General features: G+C 34.9%; 1 protein-coding gene across 2 annotated transcripts in view; it reads left to right on the forward strand.

Moving 5' to 3' along the window:
* GLIS3 (GLIS family zinc finger 3) overlaps window positions 1-15738 on the forward strand; it is a 615465-nt gene extending 599727 nt beyond the window's left edge. For both annotated transcript variants that reach the window (XM_051987896.1, XM_051987905.1), the window contains exons 10-11: window positions 10429-10611; window positions 10806-15738. In XM_051987896.1, coding sequence (XP_051843856.1) covers window positions 10429-10611; window positions 10806-10942 — 320 coding nt within the window. In that variant the 3' untranslated portion in view covers window positions 10943-15738. The remainder of the gene's footprint in view (window positions 1-10428; window positions 10612-10805) is intronic.
* The last annotated feature ends 1327 nt before the right edge of the window (window positions 15739-17065 follow it).

The following is a 17065-nucleotide window of genomic DNA, read 5'->3' on the forward strand; positions in this document are numbered from 1 at the left end:
AATTATCATACAGACCCACATGAAAACCTCCAAGAGGTTGTAGAAGCTCACTTCCTTCCAGAATGGCCCATTCTATTTATGAATAGCTTTGTCAGGAAATTTTCCCTAACACCTAGCTTCAACTTACCTCTTTGTAGTGTCTATACTTGTTCCTATTTCTGCTCAATAGGATAAAACACAATATCCAGATACCTATAATATTCCTCTTCCTATGATCTTCTCTTCTACAAGCTAAATAGCTCACCTTAAAATGAAAAGTTATTCTCACTTTCTGGACTTTGGGTGAATACTTGGGTTCAAATCCCACCTCATTTACTTACTATGTGACCTTAAATTCCTTAGGTAGGTCCTTAAATTCATCTGTTAAATAAGAAAATTGGAGCTTCCTTCAAGTTCTACATATATGATCTTGTTTTCTGACCCTCATATGGCATAGATTCAAAATCTTTCATCACCCTAATGCCCTCCTCTGGACCTCCAAATTATAAAAATCCTTCCTAAAATGTAGTATTGAAAACTGAAAACAACATTTCAGAAACAGTCTGACCAGGACAGAATAGAAAGAAACTAAAACCTCATTATTGATGAAAACCATGCTTCTTTTAATTAACCCTAAGATATAACCAATTTGGCTCCTATCATATTTTTTATATTGAGCTCATATTCTAAGACACCTCCACCCCCAGATTTTTGTTCAAAGAATCTACTCTAATCCCACGTTCCTCATCTTCTACTTGAGAATTTAATTTTTTAAAATTTTATATTCATTTCTATTGAAGTTCATCTTTACAAATTCATCCCATTTCAAGATCTTTTTAGATCCTATATCTATCCTCTGATATTTTTTAATAGCCTGTTTCAGTTTTCTGTCCTCAGAAGATTTGATGAGTCTGCCATATAGCTTAGGGCCAAGCACAGATTCCTGGGTCATTCCACTAAAGACAAGTTGACACTGAATCACAGCTACTTTTTGAGACCAATCATTCAAATAATTCTGAATATCTCCAAATCACTTACCATCTGGTCTGTTTCTATCTTTTTCTCAAGAATAATGAAATAAAGAAATGAAATTTTTTATCAGAGGGTTTGCCAAAATATCCACCTCTTTCTCTGATCAATGTTGTTGAAAAAGAAAGTTAATCTGATATGACCTGTTTAGTAATGCTAGCTCTTTTTAGCTTTCTTCTCGACATTCTCTTCATCTTTAAAACGATGCATTTTTATATTCTTCCACAAATCAAAATCAAATTCAAAAGCAGACTGTGTTCTTTTTCTTTTTTTCAATAGGGTCAAAATTTACCCTTCTTTAGTCCTGCCCTTTTCCATAAATTTTCAAATGTCATGGATCATGGTTTAGAAATTTATGAAGCAATTTTGATTACCAGAGGATGTAATCCATTTGCTCCAGGTGATAAGTTTAATAGGTGTAGATAGGTACTATTTTAGTATCTCCTTCATTTTCTAAGAATCAATTATCCACCAGCCATTTCTCTTCTATTATTTCCAGTTCCAGAATAATTCTCTCCAGCAGAGAAAACTAAAGTAAAATATGACTTGAGCCACTCTACTTCTCTATAGTGGTAGTTGGCATTTAATTTACCCCAAGCTGCAATCCTTCTTTTAATCTTCTTCTTTCTCCTAAGATAACTAAAAGTAACATCCTTTTTGGTGACTTCAGGACTTTGTTCAGCTTTCCCTAATAACAGGCACAATTTCTCAAATTGTTCAAGTCTGTAACATTGGAGTTTGATTCAACTCTCCCTCATTCACCATAATAATAATAATAATCCATTGCCAAGTATTGCTCATTTCTACCTCTATATTTTTTATATCCATCCCCAGGCACAAGGCTACTAACTTAATATAGGTCCTTATCACTCTTGACTAGACTATTGTAACAGCCTCTTAAGTGGCCTCCTGGCTTCCAGTCCCTTTCTTCTCAAATCCATCCTTAATAAAGCCACCATAATGATCTTCCTCAGGTACAATTATGACCCAACATCACTCTTTTGCTCAAGAAACCCTTAATGGTTCTCTACTACCATCAGGATGAAATATGTTCTTTTCAGTCTGACAGTTAAGGACCTACACAATCTGACTCCATCCCACCTTTCCAACTATATCCCATGGTAATAACCTTTATACACTAACACTCCATGTTTGGCCAGACTGGATTATTATAACCCAGTTTACTGTTCTAGCTTCCATTTCTGTGCATGTTCCCAAGTTAGACACATCCCCCAGTGAGTTGTTAACTTTCTTTTCTTAAAGATTTCTCTGGATCTTCATCTTCCTTCAAGACTCTAGTCAGGGCCCACCTGCTCCACCATGACAATTTCACCTCACTTGCTAGTGCTTTTTCCCTGCCTCATGTTACCTTATTTTAGGTGTCTGCATTCCCATCATACATTGCATCTTGTAATAACATGACAGGAACTTGTTGATGACAGGAACTACTGGATTTTTACTTTCATAGCCCCACTGCCTGGCACAGTGCCCTGCACATAGTAGGTAAATAAAAAATGTCAAAGTGGATGGGAAAACTCTTGAGCTTAAGTTATTCGATAAGATTTATAATCATTGCTGAGTTGTCTAATTCTAGAAATGCAGGAAGGATATGCTAGGAATGTTCCTTCTCAATGTTGGAGCTGGATGATTGAAAACTGACAAAGGGGGTGATTTCACTCCTTTAAAGATTAGCTTCCAAGGCTGGAGTTTGTTTAGAATTTGGGTTTGCTGCTTTCCCATTCTGTCACCAGGTTGCAAGCATATTCACTTAATAAGCACCAAATTTTCGTTTTTGACTTGTGTATCTGTGGCATGGTCCCAAATGCTATACTTCCTCAGGGAGCCCACAAAATTATAGTTTCTGAAGAAAAATAATTAGAATCAAAAAGCTCAGAAGTGCACATCCTTTCTTCTACTTGGCAAGAAAACAGCTACGCCACTAAGAAGCAAGGGCTTTGCCAGCTCAGCCTCTAACCACTAACATTTACTTATTCCACTCTCCAGGCCTAGATGGTTTAGCACCATTGGTAAGAAAAACAGTACCAACCATGTTTGTGCTCAAGAGAGTGACTGGGCACAGTGTGTGGCTTGTAACAGCTGCCTCAGGATAGCTTCACTCAAATTATCACTAGAACAACATAGTTAATACCTGTTATTTTTTTAAGGTAATAGCCAGTTGATTTATTCTTCACAATTTCAATGCAATTTCATGAAGATAATTTATCCTTTGTATATGTGTCCCAAAGCGTCATTTTAAACAAAGTTTCTTTTGTTTTTTTCTAGATGCCACAACTTCATAATAGTTAATTCCTTGGAATATGGCAATTGATCAGCTGCTGGTCAATAATAATAATAATAATAATTATTATTATTATTATTATTATTATTAGCATTTATATAGCTCTTTAAAATCTACCAAATACTTTACATAGGTTATATCATTTGATTTTCACAAAACCTTCCTAGAAGCTGAGATCTTAAGTGGATAATATAACAAAAGTCATTCCAGTTCATGACAGCTTTCAGTATTTGTTCCCTTTTTCCTCCATTTGCTTCACTTCCAATTCTACAAGCATTATTAAGCATATGAGTTTTAACCATATGGAGTACTACTGCATACTCACTTAGCTCCCCCCTCACTTCCAGTATTCTTGTACTTGATACTCCACCTTCCCATACATGTTTTGTGAACAGCTTCTTTGCTGTTCCTCAAACAAAGCACTTCATCTCTTAATTCTGGCTATTTTCTCTGGGTATTGCCCAACCCTGGAATGTTCTTCTTCCTCATTTCTGCCTCCTTCTGCTTCCTTCAAGTCCCAGGTGGACCTGCTTAAATTTTTGACCTGCTTAGATTTTTATTATTCCCTTAAATATAGATTTAAATTCTGCTTTTCAAGCTTGCAGATGAAGAAGAGGTATAGGTAAATGCATTATAGCAGAGTCAGGATCTGAAAATTTCAGAAGAGATCAGAATATTTGGAATAGCTATCATGTTTCATCAGACTAACAAACACTATTCCATTCAATCAATCATCATAAGGCATGATCCAGAATTCCTTCATCATTCTGCTTGTCTACTTCTGCACAAGTTATTAATATTCCTCTAAAATATGATATGAAGAACTGAACACTTTAGTCCAAGATGTGGAGTGACCAAAGCACAAAGAAACTACTACCTCCTTATTTGTGGCCAATGTGTTTTCCTTAGTAAAACCTAATTATCTCTTTAACTTTCTTGGCTACTAAATCCCACTCATATTGAGCTTACAGTCCTCTAAAATCTCTAGACCTCTTTTCTTATAAGCTATTATCTAGCTCTTCCTACCTCATATTGTATTTGTGAGGTTTGATTTTTCCAAGTCAAATTATACAAAAAGAAAGGAGTCTTAAATTCATCTTAACTGGTCAAAAGAAGGAATATACACATATACACAATTGAGTATAAATATACTTTACTCCAATCAGCAGAAAAATAAGCAGAAGATTAAAAGGAAAGGTAAATTAAGAGAGGGACTATTCAGAAGGAAAATAACCTCAAAAATGGGATGGGGAAAAAAAGAGCAGGAAAAGTATAAGATGATAAGAGAAAGGGAAATACACAATCAGCTATCAAAATTGTGAATGGAATGAATTCATCCATAAAACAAAAATTGGCTAACAGGATGGATTAGAAACTAGAATGCAACAATAATGTTGTTAAAAAAAAAAAAAACTCTTGCAATCAAAATATGGAGTTAAAGAAAGGGCTAGAGCAGAATTTATTGTGTTTTATCTGAAACAAAAAAAATGCCAGAGTAGCCATTATGATCTGAGACAAAAAACATAAGAAACAAATCTTAATTAAAAGAGATAAACATGGAATCTATATTTTGCTTCAAGCTACCATAGAAAGAATTACTATCAAATCTAATTATATATGCACTGAATGCTATAGCATCTAAATAATTCAAGGAAAAGATAAATAAGCACTAGGGAGAAAGAACCAATATAATAATAAGAGTGGGGAAGTCAATTTACCCCTCTTAAACCTAGAAAAATCTGAACAAAAAAGAACCTGAATAGAATTCCAGAAAGTTAAATTTGGTAACCTCTGAAAAATACATCTCAGCTATGGATATATGGTACCTTCACAAAATCTGATCAATTTGTTAGAGCAGAAAACATTATGAACAAATAAAAACCGCACCAAAAAAAAAAAAAAAACAAAAATACTAAAGGCATATTTTACTAATCAATCACAATGCAATGAAAATTATATTCAATAAAAAGCCTTTGAAACAATGGTTAAAAATCAATTCAAGGGGGAGGATTCTGTTAAGATGGCAGAATAGATCAGAAAATTCCAAGTTCTCCAGATTTTCCCTGCAAATGAAACAAAATTGTCCTCAGGACAAACATAGACCAGTGGAAAAAACAAATAAGACTTGAGGCAGACAGAGGTCCTCCTGGGATAACTTGAAGACCCAAAGAAATCTCTCAGGATCCAGTTAACCAGTGTGAAGCATAAGTATCTCCAGGCTAGCTCTGCAGAACCAGCAAATGGAGAGCCTTGGAGCTAGCTAGGTTGACAAGGAGCCTCAGCCCAACCCATAGGAACTTTAACTTCCTAGACACCCTGGGAAGTTGGGGGTCTGAATCCCAGAAGACTAAAGAGACATCTCCTGATAAAAAACATAGAGACCAGCCCTGGACAAGAAGGAATCAGCAAACTTGGTCAGTGCAGAAGAAGTGGGGCTGGGACTCTTCTGGCCACAAGAACTCTGTATGAGGATGGAATTTTTGGTTCAAAGTTCCAGGTCAGATGGGAGAACTAAAGGGAAGCCAGAGGCACCATCTCCCCTACCCCAGAATTGAAGGAAGTTGTCATTTTTTAAAAAGCCAGGCAAAGGAGAGAGAGCCCAACCATAAAAATTTACTATAGGAAAACCAGGGTTCATATTCAGACGAGGATATTGAAGTTAAAAAAAAATCCTCATCTACTCCAAAAAGTGGCATTAAATGGCCCAAAAGAAATTTTTTTAAAAATTTAATTAATTGACAAAGATTAAGGAAAAACTAAAAAAAAAAAATTAGGAAGAACCATCCAAGAAAAATGAGAAGATTATGAAAAAAAAGTTAACCAATTAGAAAAGGAGTCAAAGAAAAAAAATCTTTGAAAATTGGAATTGGGAAAGACAAAGTTAGTGAAACTATAAGAGACCAAAAAATACAATAAAATATAAAGAATAAAAAGATAGAAGAGAATGTGAAATATAAGAAAAACAATATATCTGGAGGACAGATCAAGAAGATAAAAACAAAAAATAATTGTTTATTTGAAAGTTGTGTCCCAAAAAATAATTTTGACAAAATATTACAAGAAATAATCTTAAAAGATTGTCCTGAAGGAGAAAAGAGGGAACAGTATAAATAGAAAAAACCCATCTATCATCATCTCAAAGAAATCCTTTAAGGAAACATAGGAATATTATTGTTAAATTTCAAAACCTCCAGATCTAAAAGAAAATTTCACAAAACAACAACAAACATTTCAAATGTGCTGGAGCTATAATTAGAAATATACAGGATTTATCAGCAGCTACAATAAAATACCATAGGTCCCAGATTTGAAAATCAAAAGAATTAGGCCTGCCCCAAAAACATATCTAGAAAAAATAAGCACAATATTGAACATAGGAAAAAAAAAGGTCATTCACTCAGATTTTCATTTTTTTTCTTCAACTAAACCTGAACTCAATAGAAAATTTAGCATATAAGATCCAATATCAAAGACTAATTTTAAGAGACTCAAAAAAGACAAACTGTACATGTTTTATATGTGGAAATTTAAAACATATCTAAGATTGGCATCCATAATGTAATAGTTGAGAAGAAAGGTTGGGACCCAGCTAAGTAGCAAAATTCTCTAAGAAAGATTAAAAATAGTAATAGTGCTTTATGAATGAGGTGCAAGAGAAGCATTAGTTGGAGCTGGTAGTTCTGAAAATCTACTCGTATCAGGAATGAGTTAAATAGGAAACCATTTGCACACACTCTTGTTATAAAGCATGTAGCACTCTCCAAAATCTATAAAGAAATAAGTGGGGGGAGGGGAGGTAATAGGATGAGGTGAGATATAGATTGATGTGTAGATAAATAGGAATAAGACAGGGAAGGAAAGGGTAAGAGGAGAAGATAAGAGATGGATCCATGGGTAAGGGGAGGTTAATAACAAGGCAATGTAAGTAAATGAACTAAAGTAGAAGAGTTATCAAGTATAGGAAATAAGAGATATATACAAACATCATCATAAAGATCAGGAGTAGAATTTATTAGAAAAAAATTGGGCTAGTAATCACTGATCCTCAAAGCCTGAAATTCAATCAAGAGAGAAATTTATATTGTATGTCAGTCATATTAATTTTGTTTTAGATACATGTCTACATCTGTATAAGTGCATATGTACATGTTTGTGTCTATGTATGTGTGCATGTAGGCATATGTATATATGCAAATGTATATGTGTATGTAGGGGTGTGTGTGTGTGTGTGTGTGTGTGTATCTATATATTTGTGCTTAATTATAGGCTGCTTTGCGGAATTAGAGGGATGAAAAGAGGAAAAAAGAATAAAATAAAAATACAGCAGAGAACAAAAGAATAACAGAAATAAATATAGACAATTATGAATATAATTTCTTCTATTATTATATTTGCTTTCTTGAAATGAAAATTTATTGTTACATTTTAAATTTTCCCTGATGTTCTGCTGGGTACATGAGACTTTTTTTTTTCCTTTTGCCTTCTTTTTTGATTTTGTTTTTTTACTTATTTTGTATTTAGTTTTAAATAAATATTTTTTACATAACAAAAATTAAGTAGAAATTAAATAAATTAATCCTAAGAAATGAGTGGACCCAACTTCTATGAAGGACTTATGAAAAATTCTACCCATATTCAGAGAAGGAACTGATTGTCTAAATAGAGATTGAAGCATATTCACTTTCTCTCCCTCTCTCACTTAATTTTTCTTGAGGGTTTTTATTTTCATTAGGGTGAGAAATCTGTTTTCTTTCATAACTTGACTTTTATGGAAATGTTTTGCATAACTTCACATGTGGTTTCTTAATTGTGGGTGAGGATAAGGAGAAAACCTAGAACTCAATTTTTTTTAAACAAGTATAAAAAAATTGGTTTTGAATGTAACTGGGGGGAAATATTAAATAAATAAATTAAAAGAAAAAAAAAAAAGAAAGCTAATATAAAAAAACAAATAAACCAGGAACAATGAAAGCCTAAAAATAAAGAATTAGTGGGTCAAAAATTTATAGGAGCATTTAATAATTTCATTTAAATAACAACAGTGATAGAATATAGCAACAATTTTAGGATGTAGTCACAGCAATTCTTAGGGGATGTTTTTATATCTCTAAATTGTTTAATTCATAACAAATATAGAAGAAATACAGCAATTATTAAATACTATTTTACCCAACTATATCCCAATTGATACATTAAGTGAAAAGAATGAATGTTTACAAATATTAAATTGTTGAAATTGAAAGAACAGGAAATACAATACCTAAGTAATTCTATCTTAGAAAAAGAAATTGAGCTAGTCTAAATGAAATCCCAAAGAAAAACTTCCCAAGAACAATTAACTGCAATAATAAATTACTTGGAAAAAAATATAAGATGTCCTATCAAATTCCTCCATGCCACAAATGAAACATTGATACCTAAGCTAAAGAGACTCAAAGCAGAGAAATACAACCATAAACCAATATACTTAATGAATAATCATACAAAATTGAATAAAATATTTAAAAGGAGGTTACAGCAACATAACACAAAGATTACACACAATGCCCAGGCTAGATTTACACTGGAAATGCTGGACTAGTTCAATATTAGAAAACATATCAACATGTCAATAAGAAAAACAAAAATTATAGGACTATATAATTTGATATAGGGAAAATAATCTTTGTTAGAAATAACACTTGCACAAATTAAAAGCTTTAGAAAGCATAGGATTAAATGGAGTTTTCCTTAAAATGATAAGTAATATCCAACTAAAAAAAGAAAAGTTAGTATTACTAGTAAAAATAATAAACTAGAGATTTCACCAATAAAATTAAGGGTAAAGCAAAAATGTCCATTATCATCACTATTATTCAATATCGTAACACAAATACTATGCATAAGAATAAGATAAAAATTAAAGACAAAGATAAAACAAAGAGGAAACAAAATTATCAAATTTTATAAATGATAAAGATAGTTTACTTAGAGAATCCTAGAGATTCATACATATGCATGGATAATTTTTCAACATTGACCCTTGCAAAACCTTGTGCTTCAAATTTCCTCCCTTTTCTCCCACCCTTTCCCCCAGAAGGCAAACAATCCAATATATGTTAAACATGTTGAAACATTAGCAAAAGTGAAGGATATGAGAAAAATACAAATCATCTATATTTCTGTACATTAACAAAAAAATCCAACAGAAAAAAGAAAGGAAGAAAAATTCCATTTAGAATAACTACAGATAAAATAAAATATTTGGGAATCTACCTATGCCAATTGAGATTGAGAATGTGATTTGTAAAAGATTATAATACTGATTCAAATCTAGTCTTTCCACTATAATATATTGTGTCCATATTGTAGTAAATACCAGCGGCGTTATGGAAATATATAATTTTAAAGAACACCTTTCTTCAAGTACTAAGTAAGTACTCAGTACTTTGAGTCTTTAGAGTCCTGTTTCTTTTTGTTTTGTTAAAGCTTTTTATTTTCAATACATATGCATGGATAATTTTTCAACATTAACTCTTGCAAAACCTTGTGTTCCAAATTTCTCTCTTTTCCTCCCACCCTCTCCCCTAGATGGCAAATATATGTATACATATTAATACAATTATCTTGCTGCACAAGAAAAATAAACCAAAAAAAGGGGAAAAAATGAGAAAACAAAATATAAGTAAACAACAACAGAGAGAGTAAGAATGCTATGCTGTGATCCACCCTCAGTTTCCACAGCCCTTTCCCTGAGGGTAGATGGCTCTCTTCACTGCAAGATCATTGGAACTGGCATGAATCATCTCATTATTGAAGAGGGCCACGTCCATCAGAATTGATCATCATATAATCTTATTGTTGTCGTGTACAATGATCTCCTGTTTCTACTTACTTCACTCATCATCAGTTCATAAGTCTCTCCAGGCTTCTCTGAAATCCTCCTGCTGATCATTTGTCATTGAACAATAATATATTAATATTAATATACCATCACTTATTCAGCCATTTTCCTACTGATGGGCATCTGCTCAGTTTCCAGTCTCTTGCCACTACAAAAAGGACTGTGGGCTCCTGTTTCTAATGTTTTGCTGTTCCTTTCATGCCTTGCAGGAAACTCAAAAGTTATTTCTTTGTTTCAGGGTTCTATGGGCAGCTGCAGACATTTTGTCCTCCCCATTACAGCGATCCTCAGAGAAACATGGCCCATGGCAACTCCTGCAATATGGTGCCTTCCTTTGAAGACTGCCTTGTCCCTGCGTCCATGGGTCAGGCAGGGTTCGATGTTTTCCACAGAGCTTTTTCAGCTCATTCGGGCATTACAGGTATGTTTGACAGTGGTGGCTTGGAAACCATGGGGAATTTTCCTTTATTTGTGCCATTTATTTTACCATTGTTTATATCTTACCAGGGACTCCTTGCTTCTTTCCAGTCTCCCTAAAATTTCCCAGCCTGTTGATATTATTTTTGGCTGGGCGGCCCCCTATTATCACCAATGGCTTCCTCTTCTCTCTTTCAGTATACGATCTGCCAGCTGGTCCCACTGGCATCTTTGGAGAGTCTCTCCGGAATGGACCTGAAGATACCACCTTCCTGCAGATCAGCGCAGTGGATCGCTGCCCCAGCCAGCTCTCCTCTGTCTATACTGAAGGCTAAAAGCCACCCTCACAGCTAATGCTCTTCCCTAAACCCTCTGCTTCAAATCCCCTGCCTTCCTCCCAATAAGGATCCTGAGCCCCAAGTCTGCAAAGCCCAAGGCCACAAAAGGATCCTTGCAAAAGAGGGCTGGGAGATGGGAATCCTCCCCAAGCCTTCAGAAGGCCTGCAGTCCTTTTTCCTTTTGATTGGTGAGTCACTCAACAACCCTACTCTCTTTTCAAAGGGAATTCAAAGACAATGAGAAGATGGCTGTTGTTGGGAGACTTGTCACATGGAACCACTGAAATCATGAAAGAAAAAATACAGCCTTGGTTTGAGGACAATCCTCTTCTCAAACAAGGAACTGAGGCACAATACAAGCCTCTTAAGGCACAGAGCTAGCTATGTGATGCCTCTGCAGCTAAGCAAAGCCAAACATAAAAGGGAAAAAAAAAAGCACTCCTGATAGATGCTCGCCTCCCAATGACCCTCCACGATGCTCCCTGGCCCCAGGATCTCCAGCAAGCTTGGTTCAGCTCTCCCATTTTATATCCACAGGCTTACCAGTAGAATGCTTTTTGTTATTTCTCTAATTACATTATGTTATGCAGTGAATAAAAAGAATCTGCCAAGTACAGTGACTTGAAAGACAACTTACTTTTATTCCAACAATTTTTCCACTTGTAAGAATTAGGGCACCTTTTTGTCACTTAAAAGAAAAAGAAAAAACAAGCAAAAAAAAAAAAAATCCAAACCAACAACTTTCTTGTGGCCTGTTTCTGGAATGGCCAAATAAATAAATAAAACACCTCTATTTGTATTTCCCCATCCTTTAAAATCTTTCCCACACAGATGCAGCAGTGCTTGGGAATATTCTGATTTTTCGGAGTTTTGTAGTTACCAGAAGATAAGTGTCAATTATATTTGATATGCTCCTGCAGCACCAAATGCAATGTCTTAGAGCTGATTTAATTCAGTAAGCTTTGGGCCTCCCATTCCAAAGAGCTTCTGCCAAGAGAAGGACTACAAATTAATAAATTAAATTCTATTTTGGTGCTCTGGCTAGGTGAGACATTAGCAGGTCTTTGGATGAATGAGGCAGAGTCTGAGGGAAGTGAGAGGAAGGAGGGAGGTTCCAGATATGGTATCTGCATAGGAAGAAACTAATGAGATATTGAGGTGAACAATGAACAATCCTCCCTACTCTTCCAGCTTGATACTGTGCTCTTACTTTTCCTTTCCTTCCCTCCCATCTCCCCAGTTTTTCCTTGCTTATCTGTCTCCTCCTCCTGCTCTACAACCCCAGCTCAGACCCAGGCCCACTCCATTTCCAATGCCCAATTACAGCTTTGGAGAAAACTGGTAAGAAACCAGTTAAAAGTGATAATGGATGAGGTTTGGGACATACAGATTAATAGACAGAAGAGAAATGGGAACCCACCATTTCTGAAATATTATCTTGGAAGCCTAGAATTTAAATTGGGCTTTATATTAGTACATAAATTTCAAGACTATGTGGAAGCCACTATTTCTGATATCTTTTTAAGAGTAACAAGTTCTGGGGCATAAGGCTATTAAAATGTTCAAAATACACTAAAAACATTTTGGTACTATTATATTTAAAAATTAAAGCTATCTTTCTTTTTTTTTTCTTTACAATAGCAGAAGGGAAATAACCTCATTAGCAAAAACTATTATTAGCACAATAAAGAAATCTGGTGTTGTGCCTAAAATCATGGATAATTTCAAATGCTGCCAAGTGACTCTTGAGCTTCAGTAGTAAATCCTTTCTTAAGGATTCTAAAGTTCAGTCCCAAAATCAAGACTGATATCTTTAGAAAAGTACATGCTTGTCAGTTTGTTCCAGAAGTGCCAAATACACAGCCCATAAGCACCTTTGCATCACTATCCCCCAAGTGGACCTGAACCAAATTAAAATGTAATTGGCAGTTTGTTCCAGAAGTGCCAAATACACAGCCCATAAGCACCTTTGCATCACTATCCCCCAAGTGGACCTGAACCAAATTAAAATGTAATTGGGAAATATTTAATAAAATAAATAAAAATTACAACATAACACAGAAAATGTTAGCATGTGATTTTCTAAGTCAATATTGGTTTGCAGGCATTCTTATGTATGAGTTAGTGGCCTTTTTCAATTTGAGTTTTATACCACTAGACTACACTATGGACCCAGATGAAAACAGGTTAAATTCTCTATATCCAAATGGGCCACCCCATAAGAAAAATCAGAAAATAAAGATTCAAACTTGTAAGTATTTATATGAGGAGCAATTATTTTATCTTACATAAAGTTACTCCAGTATATTTAAAATATAATTTAAAAACAAAAATTGAACTGTTTTGCACATTTTCAGGACCTTGTAAACTAATGTCAGCCAGTATTTTTAAGCTTTTAAATCCCAGGCACTATGTTAGGTGCTAAGAATACAAAGACAAAAATTAAATATTCCATGCCCTCAAGAAATTTATATTCTTTTTTTGGGAAGGAGGGTAGTAACATACAATACATTTTGTACACTTGTTGTAAAATCTCTTTAGTCCAAATCATCCTATTTCATCCTTTTTTCAAACTCGGGCCAAAAAAAAAAAATGAAAACTACTTTAGACTTTTCAGAGAAAACCAATTAATTCTGAACTCTGGAACGTTTATAACTCACTTAAAGTACATAACAATTTATTCACGAAGAGAAAGGAAGAAAAGGGTGAAACAGTTCCTACACTGGTGATATTACCAATTAATCTCACTGTCACAGCATGTGACTATGATATTAATCCTAACATGGAAAGGGAGCTAGGGTGAAGTAGAAAAAAAAAATCAAGGATAATTATCAGCAATCTATTCTAAATGCTGGCATCCCATACCCAGTAACAGTTTGCCTTCCTATGAAGACATACTTGGTTTTCTGACTCCTAGTGTTATTTCTAGCTTTTCTTTAGTAACTGACCCCCATCACCGGCACTTGTCAACATTTATGGCATGAAAGACACCATATAGGTACTGCAGGAGGAGCCACAGACATGAAATCAGGGATTCTTTCTAGGTGACTCTGTAGTTAGGGTGCTGGACCAGGAATCGGGAAAAAAAAAAAGAGTTCAAATATGGTTTCAGACATTTGTTAATTGTGTGCCACTGAGCAAAACATTTAGACTCTGCCTCAGTTTCTTCATGTGTAAAATGGAGTTAAAAATAGCAACCTCCCTGCCATGGCTATGATGAAGAGAAAATGAGATATTTTAGTATTACCGTGTAAATCTGGAAGTACTTTATTATGCCATTACTATTACTATATTCGTAGTATTTTAGAAGACCATCTTTTGGAAAAGATTTTGGAGATCATCTACTTTAATTTCATTTGTAGATGAGTATAGTGAAGCTCAGAGACATAAAGTGACTTGCCTGAGATCACATGAGTAATTTGCAGCAAAGTCAAGACTTGAACCAAGGTCTTCTAAAACATTTCACTGTACCATAGATGGCAAGCCCAATCTATAAAGTCCCATATACATCATTAGACAAATGGGAAAAGAGAGTGGCTGACACTTTAAAAAAATCTCACCCCTACATAATTCTCCATGTCACCCCTTACCAGGGATCCATGCTTCAGCCCTACCTAAGTAGATCTACAGGAAGTGTGTGTGTGTGCTTTCGTTATTATTCTGGTACTATTGTAAGCCTGCTTCAGGAAATTGTTCCCTATCCATTTTTAGCTTATTATGTAACTTTTCTGAAATATCTGAATGGGGATTGTATATCCCCTGATTTTTCTTTTCCATCTCTCTCTTTTTTAAAAGAGGTGCTTGTGAATACACACACATACACACAGTTCAATGCCTGTCATCTAATGGCATTAAAGCAATACGCCTGAAGACATTTTGTTTGCTGCATTATCTTAATTCTCAAAAGGGATTATATCCAAAAGGCTGTTAGAGTTTAGATTCAGATCCAATATGATCTAAATCCTCACTAGCCCTTTATTTATCTCCCTTTACCTTCTTTGCCAAGTATCACAGAGGTAACTCTATGGTTATAAAAGGATCTTTCTACTGGAGTACAGTGGTGATTCCACTTATGGGGTCAGGGATGGCCAATTATGAGAAAATCCAAAAAGCTTGGTCATAAGACCACTCTCTCAAGGGGGGAAATGTTGCCCTCATCTGCCTGAGACCACCATTCTATCTTGATTGCCTTGAAGGCTTGGAAATAATGACTTGGTGCATCATTTGGGATTTTTATCTCTTTCAACTATGTCATCTTTTTGCAGCATTTTTTAATGGCACTTTTGATTGTCGGTATGGAATTTGTGTGGTTATTTTTTTTTCTATGAACAGCTACAGCAGAGAGGCACATATTGGAAAATAATAATATGTGCAAAAAAAAAAAAAAGAAGAAGAAAAGATTTATTTTGTACAGACAGCAAAGCATCCTGTGTAATGTTGCTTACACAAAGCACTTTGGAAGAAAAGAAGTGGAAATCTGTTTTCCATAACTCATACGGACTCTTGTACATAGTTATATATGCTCACATATAGATATGAACTGCATATATCATACTGTATATCAGGCTGATTCTATTTTAGTGCCACATCTGGTGCCTATTGTCATAAATCTTTTAAAGAATTAGGTACTTTTTTCTATTAATATGTATAGTTTTGTGATTTGTCACAGTTATGTTTCATATAATCATAAGTTATTTTGTCTTGTTCCATGAAGTCTTTTTTTTATGTCAAAGGTAAAATGAAGGGTTTGTGCACTTGGTACAAAATAAAACTGGAAATGTATAACAACCCCAGCATGGTGGAAATTGTCCTTCGGGGTGTCCTTGCAAGCACAACTGACCTCACTATTATTTTGCTTTGGGTTTTCTGTTTGTTTGTTTGTTTTTTGCCACTATGCTGTGTGATATTAGAGCTGGCTCATATAATTAGAAGCAGATAAATAGGGGAAGGGAGGAGTACCTCCAGGGGCAGTTTTTCAATGCCATGTTGCTTCAGGCCAAGGTCGAAGCCTGGATTCAATTATAGATATGAGAGGAAGAAATGACAGTAAAACCGTGTGTCTCTCTGAATCTCTTACATGTTGGGACTGCCCATAAATAAAACATGAAGTTTGGTTTTGTCAGACTTAATTAAACTTCGTATACATGTTTTATTGGTTATTCTATTAATCTGCTTCCCAAAGTAGTTAAATGTGTGCAGATCCTTGGGGCTTGTGGGTCTTTCAGACATGATGCTGTATTCTGATATCATTCTTTGAAGACGTCCAGAAAACTTGACATTCAAGGTGAAGGGATTTCTGTGCACTGATGACTAAAGCTAAGGAGCCTTTCACTGAGCTGTGCCCTGGAGCAATTCTTAGCAAGACAAAAGTGTTGGATTGCTACTGTGTCCTAAATGTATCCATTAGGTAGTTTGATTTCTCCCAGTCTGGAATTTGCCATCTTGGGGAATTACTGGCTAGCTCTTTCCCAAACTACTCTCCAAGTGAGGAGATCAGAAACATTTTTAAACTCAGCAGAAATATTTTCAAAACCAATACAAATAAGTAAGGGGGATCTAGCATAAAATACTCCATTATCATAGAAAGCATGCTTAGAAAACTGCCCATGTTCTAGTTCCTAGGATTTCATTTTTTCAGGGAATAAAACAAATTAAGATGACTAATAGCTACAAGAAAAGATGGGGGGCTAACTCCAGGAACTGTAGTTATATTTGGTTTAGGAACAGAGCTCCTAGCTCAGCTCACTAAACAGTCTTCATAGCGATTTAAGTATTATTTCAATGCTGAGACATGATCGATGTGGCTAATTCTTCCACTGATCCAGGTTCAACTCATCCACATCTTAGTATTCCCTTAATTATTATATACTACCACCAAAAAAAAAGGGAGGGAGGGGGGAGAAAGTATATCACATCTAATGACCAATCTTCTATTAATGAATCTCTCTCCAGACTTAAATTAGACTAATCCTCAGTCAACAGACATACCAAAGACAAATCAGACTTCAACTCTTTCCAGCCTAATGGAACTGGTACTTTCTTAGTCTTAGACTTCAGGAAGCCAGGAATCCTTGCTTCAATGAGCCATTAGAATAGACTTTAATGAGGGTAATTATTAAA

Source organism: Antechinus flavipes, chromosome 1 (assembly GCF_016432865.1).
Source record: "Antechinus flavipes isolate AdamAnt ecotype Samford, QLD, Australia chromosome 1, AdamAnt_v2, whole genome shotgun sequence".
Lineage (NCBI taxonomy): Eukaryota > Metazoa > Chordata > Mammalia > Dasyuromorphia > Dasyuridae > Antechinus > Antechinus flavipes.